Raw genomic sequence first — 16,666 nt, 5'->3', positions numbered from 1 at the left:
GTCGAAGCAAGGTAAGCTGCATAGCAAACAACAGCACAGCCAGTGCCAAAAAATAAGCCACGTATCATGTCGGTGTAGCCTTATACTAAGTACAGGGTGAGTCAAAATGATGTTAACACTAATGGATCGATTTCCTGCTCGCTGGTTTTTGTGTGTTGAACATGATGGCGAATAGGTTGAGACTGTCCTGTAAATCATTCTACACATATGAAGTTTGTTTTGTGAGTAAATGGTTTCCATCCTTCAAGTGTTAACATCATTTTGACTCACCCTGTAATTGTCACGTTAAATCACCCAGACTAACGGGCAACCAAACCATCCGGATTTGTCCATCCTAAATGTAACGTAGTTGAGAATATGAAGACTCAGCCTGGTGTGACGATATGGCAGAAGGACATGAAGTGTGTCCTAACAGCATATTCAGAAATAAGATTCGCCCTGGCTGAGTTACTTCATGGTCACTGATTAGTATTTTCATGGGTTTTTAACTGCAAGATATTTTGCTTGACACGATTTACTTTACTGGATTAAATGGACCCGTTTAGATCATTTAACAGTCTGACTGTCTGAATTATGACCTGTTTTATTTTATACCAGTCCCACCTGCTGCTTTGCACTTTCACATATTTATTAGCTCTTTGTGGTGGACACAGCCGAGGATTCAAATTATTGACCATTCTGACTGGTTTGGGTGTTTGTACTCGTCGGTCCTGACAGGCTTTCGGTATTTACCCAGTTCCTGCCATATCCTTGACTGGTCCAGGTGCCTGTGTGGTTTTGGGAAGGGGGGGGGACTCACGGAGCTTAGCGTGGCTCTCCATATGTGATGTGGCTCAACGCTGACAGGTGATAAAAGCGGCCACAGATGGACACGTTTCAGACGGGGCGTGCAGTGATCCGGCTCTCCTTTTTATATATATTTTCTTTATGCGTTTTCTCCCCACGAAGCTAACCCACGCCCCCTCTGACACGTGGGCAGCAGCCGTACGCATCCTGTCACCTACACTTTGACGAGTGCATATGTGGATCAGCACTGTGTACGGAGAGACACACCCTGATCAGCACACTCTTTCCCTGTCTCTGTGCAGTCACCATCAATCAGCCAGCAGAGGTCGGTATTGCATCAGTTATAAGAGTCCCTATCCGGCTTAATATCCCACCCCTATATGAACAACAGGCCAATCGTTGTTCATGTGGCCGCTCGGCCCAGGCGGTCGACACGATGTATTCGAGATCCCGGCTCTGGTGTTCTAGCGTGTATTTTACCGCTGCGCTATCCAAGTGCCATCCGGCTCTCCTTAATCAGATCGGGTTTGTGCAAGCGGTAGCTAATTCACGATCGAGAATTGGAAAATGACTAGATTGAGAAATAACGAGGAGAAAACCCTGAGAAAAAGATCACACGTCTCACTATTAGTCTTTCTTGTAATTACTGTTTAATTACAATTCTTTCTGCTCCAATTTACTCGCTTCGGTGCTTCAAAACAACAAAAAGTGCTGCAGAAAATCTTTCTTTTTTTTGTTTTTTCACTTTAATTAGTTGTTGACTCGGAATAAAATAAAAAGAACGAACGTAGATTCTGTGTGGAGGCATCTGAGATGCTACGTTAGAACCGAAGCGCTTTAAGCAGCCGGCAGCAGGTGAGCAGGTGTGTAAAGATCAGCCGGTAAGCATAAAGCGCCGAGGTTAATTGGATTGAAAGACGGAGCGACCAGGTCTTCCACCTCCTGCCACGAGTGCGCACGCTCCCCTCGCCGAGCCTCTCGGGTTGTTATTGGTTACCTGCAAGTCTATTTTTACTGCCAATTATATCGTACTTGTTTTTGCTGTATTTCACATCGGAGAAAGTCGAAGAAAGGAAGAAAATTCGCTTTTTTTTTCTGGTCATGAAATGTGTCTTCAGTTCCGGAGAAATCTAATTTGTAGACAAGTCATCAAAGAGCGCACATGGTCATGTTTTAACCTCAGATTCTTCTTCATGCAGGCGTTTGTTTTAATCACTAATCGTACCCACAGAAAGGCCAAAACTCTTTTGTTCTCCCTCACGCTGCAGCGCTGCTGTTCTTTTATTTTTGGATATCGTTTTGGATGGAATGTTGCGCCGACCTTTCCGGTTAGCCCCCCGTTTTAAGTAAGCCGTTAGAAGGGTGCTGTATCTCAGCAGATGGATTATGATCAATACGGCTCTTTATTTGTGCGGTCCATCTGTGTCTGCTCGTCTTACCGTGTGTGTGTGTGTGTGTGTGTTGTGTGTGTGGGCGTGTTTCTGTATTTACATGGCAGTGCAGATGGAAAAGGTCTGATTAGAAGACGCTGGTCTCAGTTCTTCGCATCGTTATCCTGCGACTCGGGTGGTAGTTCTGTCGGTGCGATATCAAATTAGCCATTTCTTCCCCCTCCAGTTTGGAACGTGGTAGTGGCTCGGTGGGTAGCACTGTCTCCTCACAGCAAGAAGGTCCCGGGTTCGATCCCCCAGGCGGGGCGTTCCGGGACCGCTCTGTGCAGAGTTTGCATGTTCTCCCCGTGTCTGCGTGGGTTTCCTCCCACAGTCCAAAAACATGCGGTCAGGCTAATTGGAGACACTGAATTGCCCTATAAGTAAGTGTGTGTGTGTGTGTGTGTGTGTGTGGCGTCCCGTCTAGGTGCAGTTGTAGCCTTGCGGTTAAAGTACTGGACTAGTAAGCAGAAAGTCGCTGGTTCAAACCCACCACTGTCAGGTTGCAACTTTTGGGCCCTTGACCCTCAATTGCTTTGGATAAAAGCGTCTGCTAAATGCAGAAAATGTCTAGGGTGTCACTGTGTGCCTTGCGCCCATTTAAAAGCTATGATAGGCTCCAGCACCCGCCCCCGTGACCCTGGTTGGATAAGAAAATGAATGTATATATGAATGAATCCTTTACCACAGACCCTTTAGAAATGATTTTGAATGAATTACATGTCGGACTCCTTTCACGCTCTCGTCCTCCATCCTCGTCTCCTCTGACCCGTCTTTTCTCCATGCGTCTGTCCGATAGGTGACATTCACCAAGAGGAAGTTCGGCCTGATGAAAAAGGCCTACGAGCTGAGTGTGTTGTGTGACTGTGAGATTGCCCTCATCATCTTCAACCACTCCAACAAGCTCTTTCAGTACGCCAGCACCGACATGGACAAAGTGCTGCTGAAGTACACGGAATACAACGAGCCTCATGAAAGCAGGACCAACGCGGACATCATCGAGGTAATCACGACACCATTCAGCGTCCACTTTTTTATTAAACAGTTCTGAGCTTAGTGCTAGCCAAGTCTCTGTAATGGTAGATCAGATTTAGAGACTGTGAACCTGAACATACACCGATCAGCCATAACATTAAAACCACCTCCTTGTTTCTACACTCACTGTCTATTTTATCAGCTCCACTTACCATATAGAAGCACTTTGTAGTTCTACAATTACTGACTGTAGTCCATCTGTTTCTCTGCATGCTTTGTTAGCCCCCTTTCACCCTGTTCTTCAATACTCAGGACCACCACATAGGTGGTGGATGATTCTCAGGACTGCAGTGACACTGACATGGTGGTGGTGTGTTAGTGTGTGTTGTGCTGGTATGAGTGTTTTTAAGCTCACTGTCACTGCTGGACTGAGAATAGTCCACCAACCAAAAATCTCCAGCCAACAGCGCCCCGTGGGCAGCGTCCTGTGACCACTGATGAAGGTCTAGAAGATGACCGACTCAAACAGCAGCAATAGATGAGCGATCGTCTCTGACTTTACATCAACAAGGTGGACCGACTAGGTAGGAGTGTCTAATAGAGTGGACAGTGAGTGGACACGGTGTTTAAAAACTCCACAGCACAACACACACTAACACACCACCACCATGTCAGTGTCACTGCAGTGCTGAGAATCATCCACCACCTAAATAATACCTGCTCTGTGGTGGTCCTGTGGGGGTATGTAGAGAAACAGATGGACTACAGTCAGTAATTGTAGAACTACAAAGTGCTTCTATATGGTAAGTGGAGCTGATAAAATGGACAGTGAGTGTAGAAACAAGGAGGTGGTTTTAATGTATTGGCTGATCGGTGTATTGTCTAGTGTGATATGCTTAAGCAAATGTAGATTTGTAAACATTTCTTTAGCGATTAAAAGTCTTTTCTTTAATAACACTGTTCAGTTAAATTAATTTTTAATTTTTTTTTATTTTCATGTAAACTGGACGGTTTATTTCATTTTAGCTCTTAGGATTTGCCTTTGCCTTGTATCCTTACAGCCAAATGTCACATGAAGCCCACTGTGGTGCTCTGTGTGGGAATCCGGCCCTAACAGGTGATATAAGTGGCCACAGACTGGACACGTGTCTGAGTTTAGACTATTTGTCTATGAAAGGTTTGTTTTCACAGTGGCACCGGAGCTTATATTCCAGTGCACACAGAAAAATGAGTTAATTGCAAATAAGAAAGCCCGTCTCAAGTGTGCAGCTAATGCAACAGCACGTGCCCCTACAGACCCACATGTACAGATTTGGTCTCAACTCCCCCCATTCCCACATAACTACATTCTAAATATGCTCTCTACTGATTGAGGGCTAGGGGTGTAAGGGGTTCAGCGGCCTCCGGTGTGCCAGACAGCAGCTCGGTTTTGGCTACATCAGGTTTAAATGCTTCTTGATGGTCTATACTTCACTAGCTGACGGCCTGAACAATAATAAGACAGCTGAGGCAGGGACAGCCGAACCTTCTAGCTCCCCTAGACCAGGCCTGTAAAAGAGGCACACAGACAAAACCAAAATGTTTCCGGATTCAACCAGTGCACAGGTGGTCCACAGAGTAAACAGTGTCTCTACAGATGGGCGACAAATGAAATGAAAAGAAAAAAAGTTTCGTTTCTTAGTAGTGTGGTGTCGCCACAAGCCACCAGAACAGCTTCAGAGCTGCTGACATTGAGTTTGGAACTCTGAAGTCTCTGAAACGTTACTGAGGGTAACGTTATCGACAACGATGATAAGAAGAGCTTCCCCGTGTATTATGCAACCTGCTGTGAAATTCAAAATGTAAGGTTTGTGTTTAGCGATTTAATGTTTTTCATTCGTGCAGCGTTCAAGTGCCCCACGTTTACTGGTTAATCTGCACTAGGAGGCGTCCTAGCAATCCTACGGCAATTCAGTTAGCAATCTCTTAGTCAACATGTCGAAGTAAAGCAGCTAAAAACACGACTCGGGTAACTGAGTTTGGAAAACTAACGACCAATTATGCGGACGCAAGGGGCAAAACGTGGACAAGAATTTTTGTCTTTTGGATGGAACATGAAGCCTCGCACCATCGCTGGATGCTCTAGGTTTGCATTCAACCGTTCAGGTAGCTGTGCTGTCTATCGTAGCCTTAAATTATTCTATTATTCAATTTGTGTGTAATTTAATGACACTTTTCTGTAAATTTATTGGGCCCTACACATGTGGTATGTCAATAAGAACGTTTTCTACAGACCTAATAAATAAAAACATTAGATATATAAGCGTTAACGTGTGATGGTGCAAAACCAACAGTGTGTGAATCGTGTGCGTTTCATCTATCAGAAGGCCACACTGTCAGACGTGCATGCATCCTATTGGCTGCAGCTGCAGACGGCATACATGTGTGCATGTGCATAGATGTGTGGTCGAGAGGAAGATGTGGTAGGGGTGTTGTGCTGCTGCGGGCCACATCAGCTCAAGGCTGACTGGGTGACTCTGTGTGTGTGTGTGTGTGTGTGTGTGTGTGTGTGTTCATGCTTCAGTGCTCAGTGAACTGGAAAGCTGCTTCATGTAATATTGAAATGCAGGGTGTGATGGCAGGAGCTCCAATTGTGACTGACTTACAGCATCGAGGAGCCTGAGGAACTTCTCCTATGTTCTAAAACACATTTCTCAGTCCTGTCGCTTGGTACTTGGTAGGTGTGAAGCCATCGTTGGGTTTAGATCTGAACTCTGATTAGGCCACCTAAAGGCACCGTCATTTATCTCATTGTGTTGCTGAAGGACAAATTGCCATTCTATGCCACTCTAGTAAATGTATATCATGATGCTACCACCACAATATTTTACAGGGGGTGGTGATACCTGACCTGGTTAGGATTACACCAAATGTACTGCTCAGAATTGAAGCTACAGCAACTGGCTTTTGCAGCTCGGCCCGGGTGACAGTTCTTGTCACAGTAACCTTTGTACTGGTTATCGACTGAGTTAAAAGTGACTGCCTGACCTAGGCAGTACGGCTGCAGTTTTTACTTCTGTTTTATCCCCCAAATCTCCCCCCTAAGCTATGAGTTTTGTCCAGGATGTAACTGGACATAACATAGATGTAAAAATCAATGTTAGTCTATGATTGGAACCCCCGACTTGCTTCGAATGCTTCTCTGACATACAGAAAGACCTGTGCACTAATGGGTCCTTTGGGTCCGTTCTGTGTGGAGTTTGCATGTTCTCCCCGTGTCTGCGTGGGTTCCCTCCGGGAGCTCCGGTTTCCTCCCACAGTCCAAAGACGTGCAAGTGAGGTGAACTGGAGGTACAAAATTATCCATGACTGTGTTCGATATATCCTTGTGTAATGAGTGACTACCGTTCCTGTCATGAATGTAACCAAAGTGTAAAACATGACGTTAAAATCCTAACAAACAAACACATTTTTGTTTCTAACTTTCTATCGAGTGCTTTCTTGGTTATCGACTGAGTTAAAAGTGACTGCTTGACCTAGGCAGTACAGCTGCAGTTTTAACTTTGCCATTGACTGAAATAAGCGATGAGGTATGTCCAGTGCCTTTAGGAGTAAAGATTTGACCCTGACTTGCTTTTAATGTTTCTTTAACATTTGAAGTCGAACAGTCTCTGATAGGGATGTAACGATGCACCACAATACAGTTAAAAATCGATTCACATGTGTAACGATTCAAATGGGTTTACATGTATAATGAATCGATATTCACTTTGTTGACGTCACTACAGGGTTGCCAGGTTCAGAATTTTCTAGCCAAATGTATTAATGTGAGGACACTTTCTTTATTTGTATTATTTATTTATTTATATAATGTGGGATTTGTTTCATTTCAGTTTTAATGTGCAGCATTGTTTTGCATAGTTTGTACCTACCTCAGAAATAAAAGGACATTCATTATTTAGATAAATAAAAGATAAGCACAAATGCAGTATTTTATTTTATTTTTTAAAGAGAAATAATAAAAGGAACTTTGTCATCATTTGTCTTCAATTTAATTTTGGTGAAAAAAATCGGGAAAAAATCGTATCGTGAACCCAGTTTCGTGAATCGTATCGCATCGTGGGTAGAGTGTATCGTTACATCCCTAGTCTCTGACATACAGATAGACCTCACAAGGGGAAGCATATTTATCCCTGTGCAGTAATGTCACAGCAACACACATCTCATACACAGACGTTAACTGTCAGCAAATGCATTAAATTAGGGCAAAACGAGGAGATTGGGGCTAGCCTGACAATTACAAGTGATAGGACTATTAATACTTCTTTTTTTTTTTATCTATTTAAAGGCTTTTCCTCTCATTTTGATACAGCACATGGTTTTATTTTACAGCTGGGAGTGCAAATGTATTTAAAATAGTCAAATAAATATTAAGAAATGTATCTGTACGGTCTGGTGTAACTGATGTAGTGCTGATGTGCACATGGTCTCGTAGATAACGCGACGTTTCCCTTCCCCCTGGATTTCCTGTCCTGTGTATTGAAAACATTCGTGCACACACATGCGACCATTCCTTCACACCACTGGATGACTGAGCAGCGATGCATATGTGACTCTCTCTCTTTCTATCGCGGACCTCGTCTGCACTTCCTGCCAGAGCGTGTTAATCCGCTTGACTTCAAATCCCAACGAGAGAGAAGGGACATGAGAAAGAGCAAGCGAGTGAGAATTTGATGGAAAAGGACGGAATGAGAGAGAGAGACGAGATACAGAGGAAGGGAACAGAAGGGGAATCGTGTGTGTGTGTGTTGGGGGGGGGGGGGGGGTGTAGCCCGGATTCCCACTGCTATCTAGAGGACGTCCCATAGTTTTATGTTGAGGGTGGAGGTTAAACAAGTACCCCAAAATAATCCCTGTAGTCAATGACTCCATTTACTGCCTAGTAATCGTTTGTCAGACTGGTGGTGCAGCATGCCCCTCACTGTGCTCCTGGCCCAAAGCCAACACTGCATCGATGTTTCCTGATCAAGGAACGCCGAAGGGAAAGGGAGGAGGGGAGCACAAAAGCCCCGCCGATGTCCCTGCCATGCTCCGTACAGACTAATCCGACTTTACCATCCTAACCAGATTTTGCGGCCTCCCTGTGTCGAGGCCTGCCGCCTTCCTGCCTAACGTGCAAGTACAGGAACAGGAAGCTGTCCGTCTCAGCCGTTATAGCATAGTATAACATAGCGGGATGACCCTTCAGTCAAGTACATACTGGTTAACTTTTACATAAACATTTACACCCCAAATAGTCGCACTGGACTTGTAACTGGGGGAAGCTATTCCACTATAGACTGTTTGTTTGTTTGTTTATTAGTATTTTAACGTCATGTTTTACACTTTGGTTACATTCATGACAGGAACGGTAGTTACTCATTACACGAGATTCATCAGTTCACAAGGTTAAACACAGTCATGGACAATTTAGCATCTCCAATTGCATGTCTTTGGACTGTGGGACGAAATCTGAGCACCCGGAGGAAACCCACGCAGACACGGGGAGAACATGCAAACTCCACACAGAAAGGACCCGGACCGTCCCACATTGGGATCGAACCCAGGACCTTCTCGCTGCGAGGCGACAGTGCTACCCACCGAGCCACCGTGCCGCCCAACAATAGACAACCATTCACGACAAAACACGGCCTAAACGTCTGAATAAATAAATAAACAGCCCAAATACCAAATCTTAAACAGCAATATAAAATAAACCCAAATATAAGCATATATACATTTACATTTTCTGCATTTTGCAAAGCGACATACAGTACTGTGCCAGTATACAGTCTAAGCAATTTAGGGTTAAGGGCCTTGCAACAGTGGCAACCTGGCTTTGGTGGGGCTTGAACCAGCGACCTCTTGATTGCTAGTTGGGCCTAAAACTGCGGTGATGTAATCTAAGTTGACAAAAGGCAGCGAGGCAGCTCACTAGGTTTTTGGACAGACGCTTCATGTTATTTCCTCTTCGATAATTTCTCTCAGGATAAATAAAGTATCTATCTATCTGTCCAAAGATACAAATCTGCTGGAACTTGAATATAACAAATGGGTTATAACGGAGGAGGAATGGAGGAGGAATGGAGGAGGAATGGAGGAAAAAAGAGGCAAGGACGGGAAGGAAGAACAGGGGGAGGAGGGGCGCGAAGAGTAAAAACAAGAGCTCCGACCACTCACAGAACGTGGCGCTCTGTGGGCGAGTCTTACCTTGGCAACACAATAGAAGCCGGGCACATGAAAGCCAGAGCCAGCAGAGAGAGAGAGGAGCACAGGGACAGGTGAACAGATGGACCAGACCCAGTGACAAGCTGACACACTCCACCGTATGTGTGGATGTGTGTGTGAGAGGGAAGTGTGAATTCACGGGATTGCGATGGTGCCCTTGTCACTGCCTGATGGAGATTATTTTTCCCTTCCCCTCGCTGTCATTTCTGCGTACCTCAGCTTAATTTCCTCTACCGATATCGCAGACGTAGCCCAACGTTTGTGCACGTTCTTTTTTGCGTCCATCTGTTTTATTAAAGCCGAGCGGACTCGTTGTGTTGTGATTAATCTGTCCCAGTAAAGAAATCCGACACAAAAGAGCCGATATTTTTAGTGGCTTTTGAGAATCTGGTCTGCTTTTAGACATTACTATTTCCCACTCATTGCATAGTTTGTTTGTTTATTATGATTTTAACATCACGTTTTACACCTTTGGTTACATTCTGGACAGACTCGGTAGTTACTCATTACACAAGATTCATCAGCTCACAGGTTTAATCTCAAACACAGTCATGGACAAATTAGTATCTCCAGTTCTCCTCACTTGCACGTCTTTGGACTGTTGGAGGAAACCGTAGCACCTGGAGTAAACCCACGCGGACACGGGGAGAACATGCAAACTCCACACAGAAAGGACCCGGACCGTCCCGCCTGGGGATCGAACTCGGGACCTTCTCGCTGTGAGGCGACAGTGTTAGCCACCGTGCCGCCCCACACATCGCATAGTAACATTAGTCCCGACCACTCCATTAGTTATCCTCCATGTCAATTATATACAAAATCACATCTAGCAGGAGCAGCATTGTCGGCACAGCAGTCTCGACGTGCAGTCTTTAACCTCGGGGGTAAATCAACAGAGGATGTAGTTAAAATGTGAAATCAAAAGAGAGTAAAATATCAGTTTTACAGAGAGTTTTAGACTCCGGCACCCCTGATTATTACAGCAGAACTAAAAGGGAGAGCGAGCAGGTAACAAGGTCATGAAGGCTTTCACAGGACATCAGCGCCCACCTCCCACACCGTCATCAAACCCGAGTGATCGGACAAGAGAGGCAGAACGACAGCAACCCAACATCCCTGATCACCACAGGTTTCTATGACCAAGAACCCCCAAGCTCTAGAAAAGCTAGGCTTACTGCTATTCTATTTAGCATCAGCCTAATGTTTGTTTCCATGGTGTGTCTAATTCCCAAGATTCAGCCTCCGAAAGTCCTTTGATTAATTTCTAACACAGACAGTAGTAGGGCTGGGTGGTATATCGTAATTAAGCAATAGAACACGAGAGGGAGTGTGTTATCACGAATAACATCACAACCTCAAGTGTTCTACTGCTTTTATACAACAATTTTTACAAAATAAAGAAAGAAAATAAATCAAAGAAGCCCTGAATGTCATAATAAATACGCTTTAATATTGACAATACCTTCCGCCAAAAAGTAGTTCCACACCGAATATAAAGTTGAACACTACAAAGCAGACATCCCAAGTTGCAAAAACTCATTTTAGGGAGGTAAGAAGAACAAGAAGAAAAAGGCCAGAACCTTCGAAGGTAAAAAAGAAATAAAAAACCTCGCACACACCAAAGGATTATGGGTGATAACAGAACTCTTAGGAGCTGCTAACTGGGCTATTAAGCTAACTGTTCACGTTACAAACACATTAATGTTTCCTACATAGTGCACTAGATTGTGAATTAGACAATTGATTTATGTTCCCTACATAGTGCACTAGATTGTGTATCAGATAACGGATTTAAAACGCTCGGGGAAAAAAGTCTGTGTCGCCTGCGTGCGCGTTTGTGTGCATGAAGCTCGTCGTTACTGGCAACGTGTCAGCGGAGTAATACAGTTGTGGTGTGAAAAGCACGGGTAGAACGCTTCTCAACCAATCAGATTGTAAGGTCGGAACTAACTGTTGTATAAATATCGATATATTCGACTTTTTACACGATGTTGAAAATGACCATATTCGATATATCGAGTATGCATAGAATACACAGGTTACCAATCAAGAACGTTTAAAACACAAAAGCGCTAAGCGGAACGCTTTCCTTTGCGTATGAGCATGGAAACTGAATCACTGAGTCAATGAGTCAAAAACGACTCTTTTCCGACGAATTTTTCATTGGAATCGAATCAGGAAACTGTGCGCTTATCTGTGGTAAAGATTCATTCGTGTTGCTCACTCTGTGGGCAAAACAACTCCAATTCAAGAGATTCAGATGTATAAACCAATCAGAGCCGTAGATAGAGAGAGTTGCGACACTCCTTGATCTCGCCGCTACGCGGTCACGTGGTTCATGTAACCCTCAATAGTTCCAAACAAACCCGGCGCTGTCATGTTCTCAAATGGGACAGGCAGCAGTAAATGAAATATTAAACGGCAAATAATAAACATTTGTACAATTTCTGGGTATTTTCAACTGCGTTTACATTTACTGCATCTGCTTTAATGTCAATTTGGTATATAAAGTGGAAGATTGATGTTTATAATGACTTGTTAATAGGTCGTTCTTGTTAACACACAGTACATTATATTAGCATACATTACATAATGCGATATCCTTAAGTAGTAGAGACAATATACAGTATAGACATTAAAGTTTTTTATGTTTTGTTTTTTGCATAAACTAATCTCCCTTCACTTTCCTGAGGATTCATAATAATAATCATTTTTGCTAAACACTAAGTCATGTGCTGGATTCATAAGGTTTACCTGCACTGAATGAACAGATTGATAAACACATTACCGTACCAAAAACATTATAGTGCAGGTACATGAAAAAGCATTCATTCATCTCTTATTTCATGAGTGATTAATAATTGATTCCTACATGTAATACATTAATGAATTCATTATGAATATGCACTAGTTCATTTTGTCTAATGTAAGTGGTGGACAAGGTAGACAAACCATGTAGTTGAGTTAAAGTAGAGATATCCAAGGTAACATATTACTCCAGTAAAAGTAGTAGTAAAAGTAAAAATACTCTTTACCTCCACTAAAGTACTAAACTAAATTTACCTTCAAATGTACTTAAGTATGAAAGTAAAAGTATAATGATTTATTGTGGTTCTAATGTTTTATGATCATTTCTGTAACAAGACTCTTGATTAATCAACTCATTTTAGGTGAAAAGACTCGTGTGTCATTAATTAAGCTTAACTGACTAAGCTAAATTGGGTTATACCTATTAATTAAGATAAACATGTAACATTTAGTGCTGAGCAAATGCTAAACAATAACAGTATTAAGTATATTAATGACATTAAATTCATAATTTTTTTAAAACAAAGCAACATACAGCTAAAAATGTTTGATAAGTAGTGGAAATGAATGGGGCTCTATGGGTTGTTTGGAACTATACAGAGCTCCACAACCCGGAAGCTGGGCAGAAAATATGTCCCGCCCCCTTTCCAACGGTTCCCTATGGGAGTGTCGCCACTCTGTTCTCTCTACCGCTCTGAAACCAATCAGAGCCTCGGAATTCAGATTTTGGGCGGAATTTCAATCTCTCTCTTCATTGGTTGTTGTATAATTGACAGATAAGTGAACGAATGATCAGTTTTAGCTTTTAACCGCGACAGCCGAGAGACTAAATGAAGTTAAATGATCTAAGACGGTTTTCATTAGTTAGGTGGATAAACACAGTTAAATATGGATTTTTATATTCTGGAAATATACAAGATGACCTCCAAGGTAAGCTGCGGTTATGATTTTATGCTGCTGTGTGGTTGATCTGGGTCGCTCGCGGTGCTGCTGTTTACAGTGCGATTTTATTTAGCAACGATAGCAAGGCATTATCAAATGTTAAATGTTTTCGGGATTTTTTCGATGCTCATTTATTTGAAGTAAAACGGACAGCATAAATGTGATTGTGAGATTCTGCTGGTTTGTTTGATATAAATGTCAGAATTGATCAGAACTACAATTTTTTGTGTTTTTAAGATAACTTATAAACAATATAAGGTAAAATACGGGCAGTACTTTGTGCTTAAAGTTTACATTATGTCGTATTGTATCGTATGTCGCCACTTCTCAAAAGCATATCGAGATATGACTTCTTTAGTCATATCGCCCAGCCCTAGACAGTAGTGATGGTCTCAAACGTTGAAAAATAAAATGTCTGTCTGTTTCCCTTTCTGTCCTGTTCTAAACTACGTTAAGACGTTGCGAAAGAAAGGCTTTAACGGTTGCAACAGCCCCGAACCGGACGGCGACGACTCAATCGACCAGAGCCCCCTACAGGACGACAAGTTCCGAAAGAGCGAAGAACTGGACATCCTCTTCAAACGCTACGGCGTGAGTATCCCTCCTTCTCCTGCCGTTCTAACCTCCAGCCCTCTCTCTCTCTCTCTCTCTGTCTCTGTGTCCCCTCCTCTGTCCTCCCCCGGGACCTAAACGAAGGCTCTGAACAAGAAAGAGCACCGGGATTCTGAAAGCCCCGACCCCGAGGAGCCCTTCTCGCTCACCCCTCGTACTGAGGAGAAGTACAAAAAGATAGACGAGGAGTTTGATAAAATGATGCAGAGCTATAGACTGTCAGTGAGTACCAGTGTGAAGCAGGCTGCTCCCGGCCCGGCACCCAACTCACAGAGCCTGCTGTCAGCCCATGCAAACAACTCACAGAGCACCTGCCTAATTACCATGGCTCACCCCTCGTTTTTTTTTTTTTTTTTTGGGTTAATTTCCTCTGAATGTGTGTGCTCGGTTAAGAGGCTCGTCTCAAAGCATTAAAAAATCTCTAAATTGTGTGTTTGATTTTTTTTAACCCTTTGATGCACAACCTGGGTCAAAAGTGACCCAACTGAGTTTTTATTTTCTATATCTTTGCAATAAATTAATTTCGTCATTCAAGCTTCCATGAATTCCTCAATCAACTTTTTTTTGATCATCACAAATCCTTATTTCAGTTTTATATTTTTTACTTTTTTAATAAAAATCATTTTTGTATCACTACCCTTCTAATGCACAACATGGGTCAAAAATGACCCTTATGTATTTACTATGGAATTTGACAGAAACTACTGACATTTGTAAGTGTTTGTAGTCAAAAACATATTTACTGATCTTTTGAAAGGCAACCAAAGATTAGGCTCTTGAATCTTGAATATGTCCAATACTATTTGCTTGCAAGCTGTTTACATATTCTAGTATAGATAGCTTTTATTAGCTAAGACAGTAAATACATGAATAACTGAATAATGTGCATATGAAAATATTCTTGAATGGATGAATATGGGTCATTTTCACCCTATGTTGTGCATTAGAAGGGGTTTGCTTAGCTTGTGCATCAAAGGGTTAATACAGTCGGTTGGAGTAGCTGAATGATTTGTCCTTGATTCTGTGCTCACTTCGTGACTCCATGTTTCATTTACAAATACAAATTCAATAGTATGTTTGCTGAAAATATGAGTCGGACGCCTTAAAACGGCAAATAAAGAAGAACCGTGGAAGCACGACTCTGTACAAGGACAGAAGTTTCCATAATGACCGGCCTGCCCAGCACACCATTCACGGGAGATGACAAATGAAAGCATACAACACGTTTTCTTTCCTTCCTCCTTCTTCAACTCTTCATTTCCTCGCCTTATCGCCTTAACTCCTTCTCTAACCGTCCTTCCTCCCTATGTTTCTTTCTTCCTTCCTTACTTTTCTCTCTTCCTATTCTATTTTTTATTTTTTTTGGGTACTTTCTGTACCTGTCTAGAGCCACAAATCCAAACCTGCTCATTAGCTCACAGTGAGAATGCTCATCCAAAATATGACAAAATAGGGACAGTTTGTAAAAATAGTATTACGGACGTGTCTTTTAATATAGGAATGATATGACATGTTACCATTTGTGCTTGGTTCCTGCCTTCTTATTAAATACAGTACTAAATTACTAGCACAGTACTTAACCGGCACTTGATAGCCAGCTAATCACTCTGTGTCAGTGTAAAATTCTTCTCAAGCTGTATTCCTCACAACTGCTTATGTTTAAAAGTCCAAAGAAAGAAAAAAATCCCTTAACTAAGAAGATTCCAATAAAAAAATGGCTCACGTCTAATCTTACCGGTCGAGAAGACACTAAATTATTAGCTGGATATCGAGTGTCAGTCAAGTACTCTGCTGGAAATGAATTAGATTAGACGTGAGCCATTTTCTCATTGGAATCTTCTTAGTTAAGGGATTTTTTTTTCTTTTGACTTGTAAACCCAGTGGAACTGGACCCACTGCAAGCCAGACCAGGATAAAGCGGGAAGGTTGTGAAATGTAAATAAATTAAATTAAAACATTTAGACACCTTAAGCATACAGTGACCGTTTGCAATCCTACTCATTAAGAGGGATTTAGGTGGCACAGTGGCTCGGTGGGTAGCAATAAGGTCCTGGGTTTGATTCCCAGGACGAGCAGTCCAGGTCCTTTCTGTCTGTGTGGGTTTCATCCGGGAGCTCCGGTTTCCTCCCACTGTACAAAGACACAAAGTTCATATTGAAGTTGAACTGGTGAATCATGTGTAAACAGTTTCTCCCTGTCCTGTCATGAATGGAACCAAAATTTAAAATATGACGATAACATCCTTATAAACAAGTTTATTAGGACTTTAACGTCATGTTTTAGTGTCTCCAATTCACCTCACTTGCACGTCTTTGGACTGTGGGAGGAAACCGGAGCACCCGGAGAAAACCCACGCAGACACGGGGAGAACATGCAAACTCCACACAGAAAGGACCCGGACCGTCCCGCCTGGGGATCGAACCCGGGACCTTCTCGCTGTGAGGCGACAGTGCTACCCACTTAGCCACCGTGCCGCCCCAGTTAAAGTTAAATGACATTATTAAAGACGTTTGTATACAAATAAATGAATGATCTGAGCTGTAATAGTCAAACTTTTTAGACCGCTCCTACATACCTGTACATTACACGTTTATTCACACTTTTGGCGTCAGCTCTGTTTCTGCGGTTCACACCAGCACGGTATTAATCACGGTATGCCGCTACGGCATTGTCAGTTTAATTCTACCGTTAAATTGATTAATTTGACTTTTTCAGCATAGATTTTTTAAATGTTATATTAAAATGACTATATATAGTAACGTTTCATATTCTTCTCTCCCCCTCTGTTCGTTTCTGTTATGAATTCGTAACAGTAGCAGAAACTAAAATCAAATCCTGATAAAACGAAACATAAATGTTTGTCTTAG

At 42.5% G+C, this 16,666-nt stretch overlaps 1 protein-coding gene across 7 annotated transcripts in view; it reads left to right on the top strand.

Annotated features, from left to right (window-relative positions):
- mef2d (myocyte enhancer factor 2d) overlaps window positions 1–16,666 on the top strand; it is a 106,583-nt gene that overhangs the window by 55,632 nt on the left and 34,285 nt on the right. For 6 of the 7 annotated variants that reach the window (XM_062992465.1, XM_062992462.1, XM_062992464.1 and 3 more), the window contains exons 3-4: window positions 3,016–3,219; window positions 13,644–13,778. In XM_062992465.1, coding sequence (XP_062848535.1) covers window positions 3,016–3,219; window positions 13,644–13,778 — 339 coding nt within the window. Of the gene's footprint in view, window positions 1–3,015; window positions 3,220–13,105; window positions 13,176–13,643; window positions 13,779–16,666 lie in introns of those variants that run through there. The other variant, XM_062992466.1, reaches the window with a different exon arrangement.

Source organism: Trichomycterus rosablanca, chromosome 3, assembly GCF_030014385.1.
Source record: "Trichomycterus rosablanca isolate fTriRos1 chromosome 3, fTriRos1.hap1, whole genome shotgun sequence".
NCBI lineage: Eukaryota > Metazoa > Chordata > Actinopteri > Siluriformes > Trichomycteridae > Trichomycterus > Trichomycterus rosablanca.
Note: the sequence above shows the minus strand (reverse complement) of the source record. Positions and strands in the feature narration are given on the sequence as shown.